The 14,163-nt window shown below is 51.7% G+C and overlaps 1 protein-coding gene across 1 annotated transcript; it reads left to right on the top strand.

Annotated features, from left to right (window-relative positions):
- Nucleotides 1-613: 613 nt before the first annotated feature.
- On the top strand, nt 614-6,275 carry LOC142256491 (natriuretic peptides A-like). The gene is made up of 3 exons (XM_075328208.1): nt 614-740; nt 3,471-3,794; nt 6,223-6,275. The coding sequence occupies exons 1-3, from the start codon at nt 621-623 to the stop codon at nt 6,259-6,261; spliced, it is 483 nt and encodes a 160-aa protein (XP_075184323.1). The 5' UTR covers nt 614-620; the 3' UTR covers nt 6,262-6,275.
- The last annotated feature ends 7,888 nt before the right edge of the window (nt 6,276-14,163 follow it).

Raw genomic sequence — 14,163 nt, 5'->3', positions numbered from 1 at the left:
CCCTATGTCGATATACTGAGCACTTTAAAGACCACCCCATGGCCATTGCAGGTACTGCACTCTCATAAAAAACTCTTTTAAGCAATAATTTTTAGATTTAGGCTGAATTTCCCCCCCTCCTCCATTGCAGATCGAGTCTGTTTATGGTCATCTGTTTTTTACTATGATATCGCCAATAACCATGTGATGAGCAGATGTCCTGGTCCAGAAATAGTGCTAGACGTTGGGCACAAGCCGGGTCACATTGTCCTCATTCCATAGGCATCGGCACATCCTGAGGATTGGTCAAAAGGTTGGATTCTCTGATTTTCCATGAGAGGTAGAGGGAGAGGTGAGGAGCCTCTTATGGCAGGAATGTTAGGCGGCCAGCAGCCATAGGGTCAAGTGGGCAAGTTGGCTCTTCGGAGGGCTCGCTGCAATGGCAAGGGAAGGATAACTTTAAAAGGGAATCTTCTACTGGTGTGGAAGCGGCCTCTTTATCTTTCGGAAGTGCTAGAATGTGGATGAGTTCATGCCCGGCCCATATATAACCAGTCAGTGCTGGACAGACAGGACATAAGACAACTAGACACACAGACGAAAAGAAGGGACCGGCTACTTGATAGGAAAACTAACTAGCCATGGGAACCGCAATCCTTGGGAACTTATCCTGCCTTTTGCTTCTTCTGGCATTGACCACCAAGAGCTATGGAGGTCCAGTGTACAACGCCATGATATCATCAGACCTGTCCGATCTAAAGGTAAGACAAAGACATGTGAGCTTACATTAGATTATGGGGAGATGTAGCAGAGCTGAGATTGTCAATGGTGCATATCCTGGGCTTCTCCACAATTCATGGTGATAAGACCCCATGAGATGTGGATGTGTAGGAGATACAGCAGAGCTGAGCTTGCCTTTTGGTACTACTCATCATCGTGCCTCATTGGAAAAGTTTGAAACTTTCAAGAAGTTTACTGTACGGAGACATTGTGGACAGACTCCAAACTCAACTTGTAGCTCCTGCCTATAGTCTGTAGGATGTGTTCCTGCGCACACTGTAAAACCCAACCTCTCTCTGTGCCCTCCGTAAAAGCCGACCTCTGCCTAGTCTGTAGGATAAGTGACCCTGTGCCCACTGTAAAAGCCGACCTCTGCCTATAGACTGTAGGATGTGTTCCTGCGCCCACTGTAAAAGCCAACCTATCCTCTCTCTGTGCCCTCCGTAAAAGCCGACCTCTGCCTAGTCTGTAGGATAAGTGACCCTGTGCCCACTGTAAAAGCCGACCTCTGCCTATAGACTGTAGGATGTGTTCCTGCGCCCACTGTAAAAGCCAACCTAACCTCTCTCTGTGCCCTCCGTAAAAGCCGACCTCTGCCTATAGTCTGTAGGATAAGTGACCCTGCGCACACTGTAAAAGCCGACCTCTGCCTATAGTCTGTAGGATGTGTTCCTGCGCACACTGTAAAAGACAACCTCTGTCTATAGTCTGTAGGCTAAGTGTTCCTGCGCCCACTGTGAAAGCCGACCTCTATATATACCAACCAAAATATCCCAATAAACCACTATACAATCAATTAAAACAAGTTTTTTTATTGATGGCATTTTTAAAAACATAAATGACAAAAAGAAAAATTAAAACCTACATAAAACCCATAGGCAGGGAGAGCAAGTCATACACTATTAACAATAGAAATTAAAGCACATGGGGAATCACACTGTAAATACACATCAATATATTCTATCACCTGTTCACAAATATTAGAGCAATGATGCAGTCAAAAATGCCTTCATATTGGTAAAATACCTAACACAACCGCACAGTATGACACAGCTCCCCTGCCACGCACTCCAACGCGCGTTTCACACCGCTTCTTCAGGGAGTGACATATATATATATATATAGTCTGTACAATGTGTTCCTGTGCCCACTGTGAAAGCCGACCTCTGTCAATAGTCTGTAGGATAAGTGACCCTGCACCCAAAGTAAAAGCTGACCTCTATATATAGTCTGTAGGATGTGTTCCTGAGACCAATGTAAAAGCCGACCTCTGCCTATGGTCTGTAGGATAACTGACCCTGCGCCCACTGTAAAAGCCGACCTCAGCCTTTAGTCTTTATGATGTGTTCCTGTGCCCACTGTAAAAGCTGACCTCTGTCAATAGTCTCTAGCACACCTGACCCTGCACCCACTGTGAAAGCCGACCTCTGTCAATAGTCTGTAGGATAAGTGTTCCTGTGCCCACTGTAAAAGCCGACCTCTGTCTATAGTCTGTAGGATAAGTGTTCCTGTGCCCACTGTAAAAGCTGACCTCAGCCTATAGTCTGTGGGATGTGTTCCTGTGCCCACTGTAAAAGCCGACCTCTGTCTATAGTCTGTAGGATAAGTGTTCCTGTGCCCACTGTAAAAGCCGACCTCTGTCTATAGTCTGTAGGATAACTGACCCTGCGCCCACTGTAACAGCCGACCTCTGTCTATAGTCTGTAGGATAACTGACCCTGTGCCCACTGTAACAGCCGACCTCTGTCTATAGTCTGTAGGATAACTGACCCTGTGCCCACTGTAAAAGCCGACCTGGCTGGGCAGCTATAGGGGATCAGAGGTGATAGCTGCACCCCTGTATCTGACAGGGTCACTTTACTACAATAGACAGCAATGCTATAAGTAGTGATGTTTCGGGGGTCCTTCCTTGTAGCTCTGAATATGAGACCTCCAACTGCACGGTCATTCTCCATAGAAGTCATTGACACTCAGTGGCTGAGGTTTAGCCTAGTGAGAGCCGTGTGCATTAATGCAATATGGATCTGTAACCCTCAGATCTGCAGCTGCTGTGGAACTACAACTCCCAGCAGACCCCAAAAGTCAGAGGACGAGCTGGGAATCTGCTATTGATTCTAACTGGACCTCTGTTTTCTGGGCTTGTAATTTTGAGATTGCAAATACTTGCTTCTAGGGTTTCCATTCATTTCAATGGGGGAAAACATTTTATAGCCGGAGTGAGATCGTCTACGGGATCCGCTCTCCCCCTGGCCCCGGCCCCTATATCTGCATCATGCAAAGATTTCACCATATACTTTATATTACAAGGAGAAGGGGTATTTATCTGAAGACCCCTCTGATGGAATTGGGTGGTCCAAAGTCCTCAGTGCCTGTTATTACCTCCATCCCATAGATCCAGTTCATTTCATCTAAAACTGGAATATGAAGCCCCTCCAAATCTTATATTGGGGAATTGCAATATTAGCAATTGCTTGAAACATCCCGGGGCAATACAGATATTGGAGCAGGGCTCATTGTACAGACCCCCCTGATCATTGCCACTTGGTGGCTGCAAGTCCACCATTAGCTACACATAAAGGAATCGCTGAAGAGGCAATTCCCTAATAAAGTGGCTACAAATTGGGGCTCTATGGCCCCCCACAAATAGGATCCTTAAGGTGAAGTCATGGACAGAAGCGGTGTATTACGTGGAAACATTTCTCTTTCTATAGGGTCTCCTGGAACGCTTAGAAGATAAACTTCCCGTAGAAGAACCAGAAATTCCAGCTCAAGACGTGTTTGTAGGAAACTACGATTCATCCGATCCCCTCCAATCTGCAAATTCCGCTCCATCCTGGGCTGGAGAAGCCGCCCGGCCCCCCGCAGACATGGGCTACAACCGGGGGTCCTGGGCTCAGCCTGATAAAATCTCCCCTCTGAAGAACAAGCTGCGAGAGCTGCTGAACGCCCCCCGCAGCATGAGGAGGTCTTCAGATTGCTTTGGCTCTCGGATTGACAGAATTGGCACCCAGAGTGGCATGGGCTGCGGACGCCGGGTAAGGATTGGGGGGTCTTCTAATACTTATGGTGCCCTCTGCTGACATTACTGATATTAGCTCAGGAAGAGTTGGAAAACTTTTTTAAAATTAAAACATAATTATAATTATTTTTTACATCCAGGAGTCATCTCCTCCTAATCCAATACTTCTTACAGCTGAGGGTTTGCTACAGTTCATCCCTTTTAAGACCATTATCTGTGAGCAAAACAAGGTGATACAGCACTGATACATTGTAACAAACTGGATCATAGAAATGCGCGCAGACGACTGGATACACTGTAACAAATCCTCAGCTCTCAGAAGTTTACAGTCTCTTCAGGTTTTGAACTTTTGTATATAAATATATAAAGTCACTGACATTCAGAGTTCCCGATGTACAGCCACCATTAGGGGGAGCTCACTACATACAGATTTATACAGCCACCATTAGGGGGAGCTCACTACATACAGATTTATACAGCCACCACTAGAGGGAGCTCACTACATACAGATTTATACAGCCACCACTAGGGGGAGCTCACTACATACAGATTTATACAGCCACCATTAGGGGGAGCTCACTACATACAGATTTATACAGCCACCATTAGGGGGAGCTCACTACATACAGATATATACAGCCACCACTAGAGGGAGCTCACTACATACAGATTTATACAACCACCACTAGAGGGAGCTCACTACATACAGATTTATACAGCCACCACTAGAGGGAGCTCACTACATACAGATTTATACAGTCACCACTAGAGGGAGCTCACTACATACAGATTTATACAGCCACCACTAGAGGGAGCTCACTACATACAGATTTATACAGCTACCACTAGAGGGAGCTCACTACATACAGATTTATACAGCCACCACTAGAGGGAGCTCACTACATACAGATTTATACATCCACCACTAGAGGGAGCTCACTACATACAGATTTATACAGCTACCACTAGAGGGAGCTCACTACATACAGATTTATACAGCCACCACTAGAGGGAGCTCACTACATACAGATTTATACAACCACCACTAGAGGGAGCTCACTACATACAGATTTATACAGCCACCACTAGAGGGAGCTCACTACATACAGATTTATACAGCTACCACTAGAGGGAGCTCACTACATACAGATTTATACAGTCACCACTAGAGGGAGCTCACTACATACAGATTTATACAGCTACCACTAGAGGGAGCTCACTACATACAGATTTATACAGCCACCACTAGAGGGAGCTCACTACATACAGATTTATACAGCCACCACTAGAGGGAGCTCACTACATACAGATTTATACAGCCACCACTAGAGGGAGCTCACTACATACAGATTTATACAGCCACCACTAGAGGGAGCTCACTACATACAGATTTATACAGCCACCACTAGAGGGAGCTCACTACATACAGATTTATACAGCCACCACTAGAGGGAGCTCACTACATACAGATTTATACAGCCACCACTAGAGGGAGCTCACTACATACAGATTTATACAGCCACCACTAGAGGGAGCTCACTACATACAGATTTATACAGCCACCACTAGAGGGAGCTCACTACATACAGATTTATACAGCCACCACTAGAGGGAGCTCACTACATACAGATTTATACAGTCACCACTAGAGGGAGCTCACTACATACAGATTTATACAGCCACCACTAGAGGGAGCTCACTACATACAGATTTATACAGCCACCACTAGAGGGAGGTCACTACATACAGATTTATACAGTCACCACTAGAGGGAGCTCACTATATATAGATTTATACAGCCACCACTAGAGGGAGCGCTTTACATACAGATTTATGCATCTCCCATTGAATTCAGTACAAGTTGTATAGATCCATATGGAGTTAGGTCCCCCTAGTGGTCACAGCAGTCAGTGAAAAGTATATAATTTGTGATTAAATAAGTTTGGACCTCAATGAAATGAATAAACCAGTCTACAAATTGTAGCTCTCCAGCTGCCGTGAAACTACAACCCCCAGCATGTCAGGACAGTCGGAGGCAGCAGCTGTGGGTTTCTGATCAATGAAGGTGGATATTAATGGCATACAGCATCTTTAAGTTACTTCTGCCTTGTGAGAACTCCTTGGGGCGATTTCCATCCCCCGCTGTATATACACGTATTCACAGTATCCGTATACTGTGTGTGGATAAAGCCGTCAATAATAAAGTTGTCGGCGCACCACGCAAGATAATCGATATTCTTCATTAGACCCGCGCCGCTCTGTATTTCTATGTGTTACATTATTAGACACAATGACGAGCGAGGATTAAATCAATATTCCCGGATAGAAAGTATCCGCTCGGTGTCGCCCCCGCTTTCCTGTCTCCCATTGTGTCTTAAGTCTCTGCTTCGAGGGTCCGAGGAGCCGCACAGTAAAACCTTCTCTTTTTCTTCTTCTTTCCACAGTTTTCAAGAGAAAGCGAAGCTAAACAAGCCCAGGATTAGGAGACGATCGGGGACGAGCGCGGGGGGACGAGCGCGGGGGGGGGCGAGCGCGGGGGGGGGGGGGGACGAGCGCGGGGGGGACAAGTGCGGGGGGGACGTGCCGGCAACCTAAAGGAACATTCACCCCAAAAATAAAAAAGACAAATCTCAGCTTTGGATAAAACTTCGATCCCATTATTTTATATTTATAGCAGGAAAATTGCTGGATAAAGAGAATAGACGCAGTGGGGAAGTCATCCAGCTTTCCTAGAGTCCTGACAGGTCTACATATGCAGATATATAGGGGGGGGGGGGGGGAAGAGTGTGAAGAATTGGGAGCATTAGCTGCTTTTTTCCAGAAACAGCGCCACATCTGTCCACTGGTTGAGTGTGGTATTACAGCTCAGTCTCATGCTCTTCAATGGGGTTGAGCTGCAATACCAGAACAGACCATATGCAGAGGGTGGCGCTGTTTCCTATAGCCAATTTTCTTATTTCAGACAACCACCTTTAGCAAAGCACTGACCACTTCTATAGGGGCCGCGGCGGTGGCCATAGTGTCAGTCGCTCATCCATAGTATATAGTATACAGTGACTGGAGATATAACTCCGCACCCCGGCTTTCTGTGATGGGATCCCTGCAATATATACATAGATATTAAGGCAGATTTTTCATACAGGGGTCTGTGAAAAGCTGCGCCCCCCCCCCCCCCCGTAGGAGCCGTAATAGGGGACTGTGAGGTAAATCCGGAGATATGACGATAAATCATGACATTCAAGTCATGTCAGGAAGCCCTCTCCTGGTGTCACCCCCCCCCCCCTTCCCTTCACACAACTGGTTTAGCAACAAATCCATGGCCATGTCCTGTGATATGGAAATTAGGTGGCTTGAGGACAATGGACACAGGATGACTCCCTGCCGTCACCCTGTAGTAGGAGCTGCTAGCTAGTTAGCAAGGCTATGGAAATAGCCAGACAGAACGACTCCAGTAAAAAATGGTTCATATCTCGCAAGCCATATTTCCGATAAATATGGCAACCATAAAAATGGTGTCTCCGCATGTGGACGATGCCGGCACCCCCTTTTTATGGGAGCAGGACATTGGGAAATGCCCCAGGCGTGATATCAGCCAATGGGGAACTGGCAGACAGGCCATGAGTCCCCTCGTTCTGTAGCTAAATTCATAACTGTCACAATGAGAGCATTGGCGTCCGCCTACGACGCTCCCAGGCAAAGTTATGGCCAATATCCCCTTGGCTGGATAATTCTGATCCATGCAGGGGGAGTGGCAGTGCTTCCCTGTGAGGTCACTAAGGTAGGAGGGGACCTGGATCTGCCCAGGTTGATAACCCTACTTCGGCCATTTTCCAGCGTTCTTCTGCTCGGGGGCCTGGTTGGGAAAGACCTGTGAGAGAGTTCCTGGAAACCTGGTCTACAGCGCCCCCCTGTGGCCAGACGCAACAAGGTAACTGCTGGAACTGTGTGTGCCTGTTTGTAACCCATGCTTTGATTGTAACTGTACTCTGACATAACTGTATATTCTGTAGATTCCCTATTGTATATATTGTAGTTTCTAGTGTGCTTTAGGCGATTAAATTATATAATTAATCCTGGGCTGTTCTGTTATCTCGATCTTGAATCCCACGTCTGTGTGTTCGGCTAATAGTTACCGTGAAGCGGTTGGTGGCAGCGAGTTGTGCCAAGGATTATTGTGGGGAGGCCAGTGAGATTCGGGGAGATTTTATATATTCCGCCCGCGGAGGTCGGGGGAATATATACCTTACTCTCACCGGGGACCCTTCAATAATCGGCATAAGTAGTATAGCGGCCTCCTTGCTTATTGTCGGGCAATTCCATAATTGGCCTGACTATAAGAGGGGCGCTAGAGAGCGCGTCACGTGCTCTGTCTGTCGGTCGGGAGGTATAAAGGAGGGGTGACCCCCACTTGTTACCCCCCGATTGTGACGTACTGGTAGCCAGCGCGGGGGATTTCTGAGTGACCCCCCCGGTGGTTTGTGACATATTGGTGGCAAGCGGTGGGATCGAGATAATAGTGTGTGTGAGTGTGAGACCCATACTCCCAGACACTAAAGACTGCCTGCAGCAGCTGTGGCTGCTGGGGTCTTCAGACCAGCTCAACACTAGAGTGTCAGAGTGCAGATACTGTAAGGTGTGTGGAGGCATCAGGTGTCAGTTCTGTGTCAGTGACCAAAAGTCTGCAAGAATGGCTGATAGCACCAGGAGCAAAGCCAAAGGAATGGCCGATGCTCAGGCCAGAGACGATGAGGAGGTTGCCCACGAGTCCTCCAGGAGCTCGACGCCTGAAAACCGTTCTGCAGAGGACAGCGCACAAGCTGGCAATTATGGACAAGATGAGGAGGAGCTCGCCCAAGGTTCCTCAACGAGCCAGATGCCAGCCCTCCGCTCTGCAATGGACAGTGAAGCACCAGGCTCCGCAGCGGGCCGCAGATCACCACGTGCCATTCCACCGAGCCTGGGAGGCTCGGATAGCCTTCTTCAAATGGCTATGGCCCTACTCCAGGCTGGAGACCGGGAGGGCTACCAGGCACTCCTGGCAGAGCGCAGGGCAGCGTGTGAGGCTGAGGCTGCGGAGCGGCAGGCAGAGCGGCAAGCAGCGCGTGAGGCTGAGGCTGCGGAGCGGCAGGCAGCGCGTGAAGAGCGCCAGGCAGAGCGTGACTACCAGCTGCAGCTAGCTCAGCTCCGGCCCTCATCAGCCGCACGTGACCTTCAAGACACCAAACTTCCAAAGGTCCGTGTTGAGGACTTCCCAGTGCTGGAGAAGGATGGAGACTTGGACTCTTTCTTGACTGCTTTTGAACGGACTTGCTTGCAGCACCATCTGAACAAGGACCAGTGGGCCAAATACCTGACCCCCCGTTTAAGGGGTAAGGCCCTGGATATCCTTGGGGACTTGCCTGCTGAGGCAGATCAGGGCTACGACACCATCAAGCGGGCCCTGATCCAACAGTACAACCTCACTCCAGAGTCCTACCGCAAGAAGTTCCGGAGCCTACAGAAGGGACCAAAGGACTCCTGGGCTGACCACCGGCGGGCACTTGCCCGAGCTGCCGACCACTGGACCCAAGGCCTGCAGCTTTCCACCGGACCGGAGATCCTGGACTTGTTCATCACGGAGCAACTCTTGTGGAACTGCCCTGAGGATCTCCGCCAGTTCATCCGAGACCAGAAGCCAAAGGGGTCCACGGCTACAGCTGCCCTTGCCGATGACTACACCAACAACCGGGCCCCTGAGGCCAGGAGAGCGGCCACCAGCAGCACCTGGAGAGGGGGTAAGATGAATTCTGCGACTGCCCCACCTGCCCCTAGACTGCAGGGGGTGTCCCCCTCCACTCCCCTCTCCAGGCCCGTGGCGGAACCAAGACGGTGCCACCAGTGCAACCTACCTGGACACTTCAAGGCCATGTGCCCTCAGCGTCCCAAGGCCCCGGCTCCGTCCCCGTCCCAAGGGCCGCCCAAGGTGTATTGTGTGGGTGGGGGTGGTGGTAGGTCCCTGGACAGCTTCCAACCTGTCACCGTCGGCCGGTCTGTGACCATAGGACTGCGAGACAGCGCCTCGGAGGTGACTCTGGTGCGGCCTGAGATGGTGTCCCCCCAAGACTTGATCCCTGGAAAAACCCTCGCTGTCTCCGGGATTGGAGGCATTGACCCGGCGCTGCCTGTTGCTGACATTTATGTGGACTGGGGCGCAGGGCGGGGGGTGAGGGAGGTGGGGGTAACTGATCGGATCCCCGCAAACGTGCTACTTGGGACAGATTTGGGGCAGATAACCTCCCAGTTTGGGCCCCAACCAAGGGCTGAACCTTCAGCCCGTACTGACTTGACTCCTAACAATGTTAATGTGTTATCTATGAATGATGTAAGGGAGGAGGGAGTGAACTCTGATATTTCTGCTTGCACAGACACCATAGACACACACACAGCTGCAGCTGTGACAGGGGAGGGGGTCAGAGAAAGGTGTGACAATGCCTCTACAAGTAACCAGCCTGTGAGCTGGGATCTGCTGCCCTCTGCAGGGATAAGCAGAGAGCAGGGTGCTGCAGGGGGAGGACCAGTGTGTGGGGTGGGGGCTACCACAGCAAATGTGGGGTCCCCAGAGATTTCACAGCGGGGTTCTGTTGCTGCAGGAGGGGAACAGGCAGGTGAGATTGGGGCCAGTCCAGGAGCGGAAGTGCTCCCAGGTAAGATCTCGGTGCATGGTTCCCCCACAACCGGGGTGTCAGGAAGCCAGGTAGGTCTGCCTGAACCGGCGACTTGGTCAGGAACGGAGGAGGAGCAGGCACGACCCACGGTCGCAGCGGCTGTGGCCGCTGTCACCCGCAGTGGGAGTGCTGGAAGCCAAGGGGCCTCCCGGAGGTCCGATAGCTCTTCCCCTTCTGACCAAGTGGCAGCCGAGTCAGGTGGAGGCCAGGACACAGGTCCCGGGGTACTGACCGAAGATGTGACAGTCTCGTCGATTCTGGCCACATCTGGTCAGGGGTTTCAGGCAGCGTTAGAAGCTGACGACAGCCTGAAAGCTCTTAAGGAGCAGGCGGCACAGCCTCCCTCGGACTCGGACCCGGAGCGAGTGGTCTGGGACTAAGGACGGCTGTACCGGGCCACGGTCCAGCAGAGTTCACCGGAGGCGTGGCCCAGGGACCGACAGTTGGTGGTACCCTATCCGTTCCGGACGGAGTTGTTGCGGATCGCACATGAGATTCCGATGGCCGGACACCTAGGGATCGCTAAGACCAAGGCCAGGTTAAACCAGCATTTCTACTGGCCAAAAATGGGGGCCGATGTGGCTGCCTACTGCCGTTCGTGTGAAACCTGTCAGAGAGTGGGGAAGGCGGGGCCACGCCCCAAAGCCCCACTGGTATCTCTGCCCATCATCGATGAGCCTTTCAGGAGGGTGGCTGTGGATCTGGTCGGCCCGCTGGCCATCCCCAGCAGCTCCGGGAAACGCTTCATACTGACGGTAGTGGACTATGCCACCCGGTACCCAGAAGCAGTGGCCTTGTCGTCCATTCGGGCTGACAAGGTGGCCACCGCATTGCTGGAGATTTTCTCCCGAGTGGGTTTTCCCCAGGAAATGCTCACTGACCGGGGGACCCAATTCATGTCCCAGCTGATGGAGGCCCTCTGTAAGCAAGTCCAGGTGCGACATCTGGTGGCCAGCCCGTACCATCCACAGACTAATGGCCTGTGCGAGCGGTTCAATGGCACCTTAAAGCAGATGCTTAAGATGTTGGTCGACTCCCACGGGCGTGACTGGGAGCGGTATCTCCCACACCTGTTATTTGCTTACCGGGAGGTTCCACAGGCCTCAACAGGACTCTCACCGTTTGAGCTCCTGTACGGGCGACGTGTGCGGGGCCCCCTGGCTCTGGTGAAAGAGGCTTGGGAAGGGGATTTGGCCACCCCTGGAGTGTCGGTCATCGAGTATGTCATGCGCTTCCGGGACAAAATGCAGGCCTTGACGCAACTGGTACACGACAATATGGCTCAAGCCCAGGCCGATCAGAAGCGTTGGTACGACCAGAACGCTTGTGAGAGGACCTACCAAGTGGGTCAAGAGGTGTGGGTACTGGTCCCCGTACCACAGGACAAGCTTCAGGCAGCCTGGGAAGGCCCATACCTCGTGTACCAGCAGCTCAACCCTGTGACGTACCTGGTCACCCTGGACCCTGCCCGTGGAAGGCGGAAGCCCTTCCATGTGAACATGATGAAGGCACATCATGAGCGGGAGGCATGTGCGCTCCCCGTGTGCAACCTGCCCGAGGAGGGAGAAGCGGAAACCCTCTTGGATATGCTAGCCCAGGTTAGGGCAGGCGGATCCATTGAGGATGTGGAGGTTGGCCACCAGCTCTTGGAGGACCAACGGTCCCAGCTGTGGGCCACCCTCCTCCCCTTCCGGGGGTTGTTTACCAACCAGCCCGGAAGGACTGACTTGGCTGTCCATCACGTGGACACTGGGGATCATCCCCCGATCCGGCGTTCAGCATATCGGGTCTCCCTGGAGGTGCAGCAACACATGCGCCAGGAGATTGACGAGATGCTGAAGCTGGGGGTGATCCAGGCATCCAACAGCGCTTGGGCCTCGCCTGTAGTCCTCGTCCCTAAGAAGGACCGAACCACGCGGTTCTGCGTGGACTACAGGGGGCTCAATGCGGTCACGGTCGCCGATGCGTACCCAATGCCACGCATCGATGACCTGCTCGATCAGTTGGCCGGGGCTCAGTACCTGACCATCATGGATCTGAGCCGGGGATATTGGCAGATCCCCCTGACTCGCAAGGCCAGGGAACGCTCTGCCTTTATTACCCCATTTGGACTGTACAAGTCCACGGTGATGCCATTCGGGATGAGGAATGCCCCTGCCACTTTCCAGCGGATGGTCAACACCCTGCTCAAGGGACTTGAAGGGTACGCGGCCGCGTACCTGGATGACATTGCCGTCTTCAGTCCCACCTGGGAGGACCACCTAGAGCATCTAGCACAGGTGCTCGGGCGGATCCACCGGGCAGGTTTGACCATCAAGCCGGGAAAGTGTCAGCTGGCCATGAGCGAGGTCCAGTACCTCGGTCACCGGGTAGGCGGGGGAACACTGAAGCCCGAGCCTGAGAAAGTGGAGGCCATCGCATCCTGGCCCACCCCCAGGACCAAGAAGCAGGTGATGTCCTTCTTGGGGACCGCTGGGTACTATAGGAGGTTTGTTCCACGCTATAGTAGCCTGGCCAAGCCCTTGACGGACCTCACCAAGAAGAAGCTGCCCTCTGCAGTCGATTGGACAATGGACTGCGAGACAGCCTTCCGGCCCTAAAGGACGCCCTGTCCAGCCCGCCCGTGCTACAGGCAGCCGACTTCACGCGGCCGTTTGTAGTACAGACCGACGCCAGTGACTTCGGCCTCGGTGCGGTGCTCAGCCAGGTGGACTCTGCGAGCCAAGAGCACCCAGTCTTGTACCTGAGCAGGAAGCTGTTACCAAGGGAAGTGGCCTATTCTACAATGGAGAAGGAGTGCCCTGGCCATAGTGTGGGCCCTGCAGCGTCTGCAACCCTATCTATACGGGCGCCACTTCATCGTGGAGACGGACCATGTGAGGTAAATCCGGAGAGATGACGATAAATCATGATATTCAAGTATGTCAGGAAGCCCTCTCCTGGTGTCAACCCCCCTTTCCCCCACACAACTGGTTTAGCAACAAACTCCATGGCCATGTCCTGTGATATGGAAATTAGGTGGCTTTGGGACAATGGACACAGGATGACTCCCTGCTGTCACCCTGTAGTAGGAGCTGCTAGCTAGTTAGCAAGGCTATGGAAATAGCCAGACAGAACGACTCCAGTAAAAAATGGTTCATATCTCGCAAGCCATATCTCCGATAAATATGGCAACCATAACAATGGTGTCTCCGCATGTGGACGATGCTGGCACACCCTTTTTATGGAAGTAGGACATTGGGAAACACACCAAACGTGATATCAGCCATATGGGAACTCGTAGACAGGTCATGAGTCCCCTCGTTCTGCAGCTAAATTCATAACTGTCACAATGAGAGCATTGGCGTCCGTCTACGACGCTCCCAGGCACAGTTATGGCCAAAATCCCCTTTTCTGGATAATTCTGATCCATGCAGGGGGAGTGGCAGTGCTTCCCTGTGAGGTCACTAAGGTAGGAGGAGACCTGGATCTGCCCAGGTTGATAACCCTACTTCGGCCATTTTCCAGTGTTCTTCTGCTCGGGGGCCTGGTTGGGACAGACCTGTGAGAGAGTTCCTGGAAACCTGGTCCTACAGCGCCCCCCTGTGGCCAGACGCACAAGGTAATGAGATTGAATTGCATACCTGTTGTAACCCATGCTTGATTGTAACTGTACTCTGACATATGTATATTCTGTAGATT

The sequence above is a fragment of the Anomaloglossus baeobatrachus genome, chromosome 11 (genome assembly GCF_048569485.1).
Source record: "Anomaloglossus baeobatrachus isolate aAnoBae1 chromosome 11, aAnoBae1.hap1, whole genome shotgun sequence".
NCBI lineage: Eukaryota > Metazoa > Chordata > Amphibia > Anura > Aromobatidae > Anomaloglossus > Anomaloglossus baeobatrachus.
This window is presented reverse-complemented; position numbering and strand designations above follow the sequence as displayed.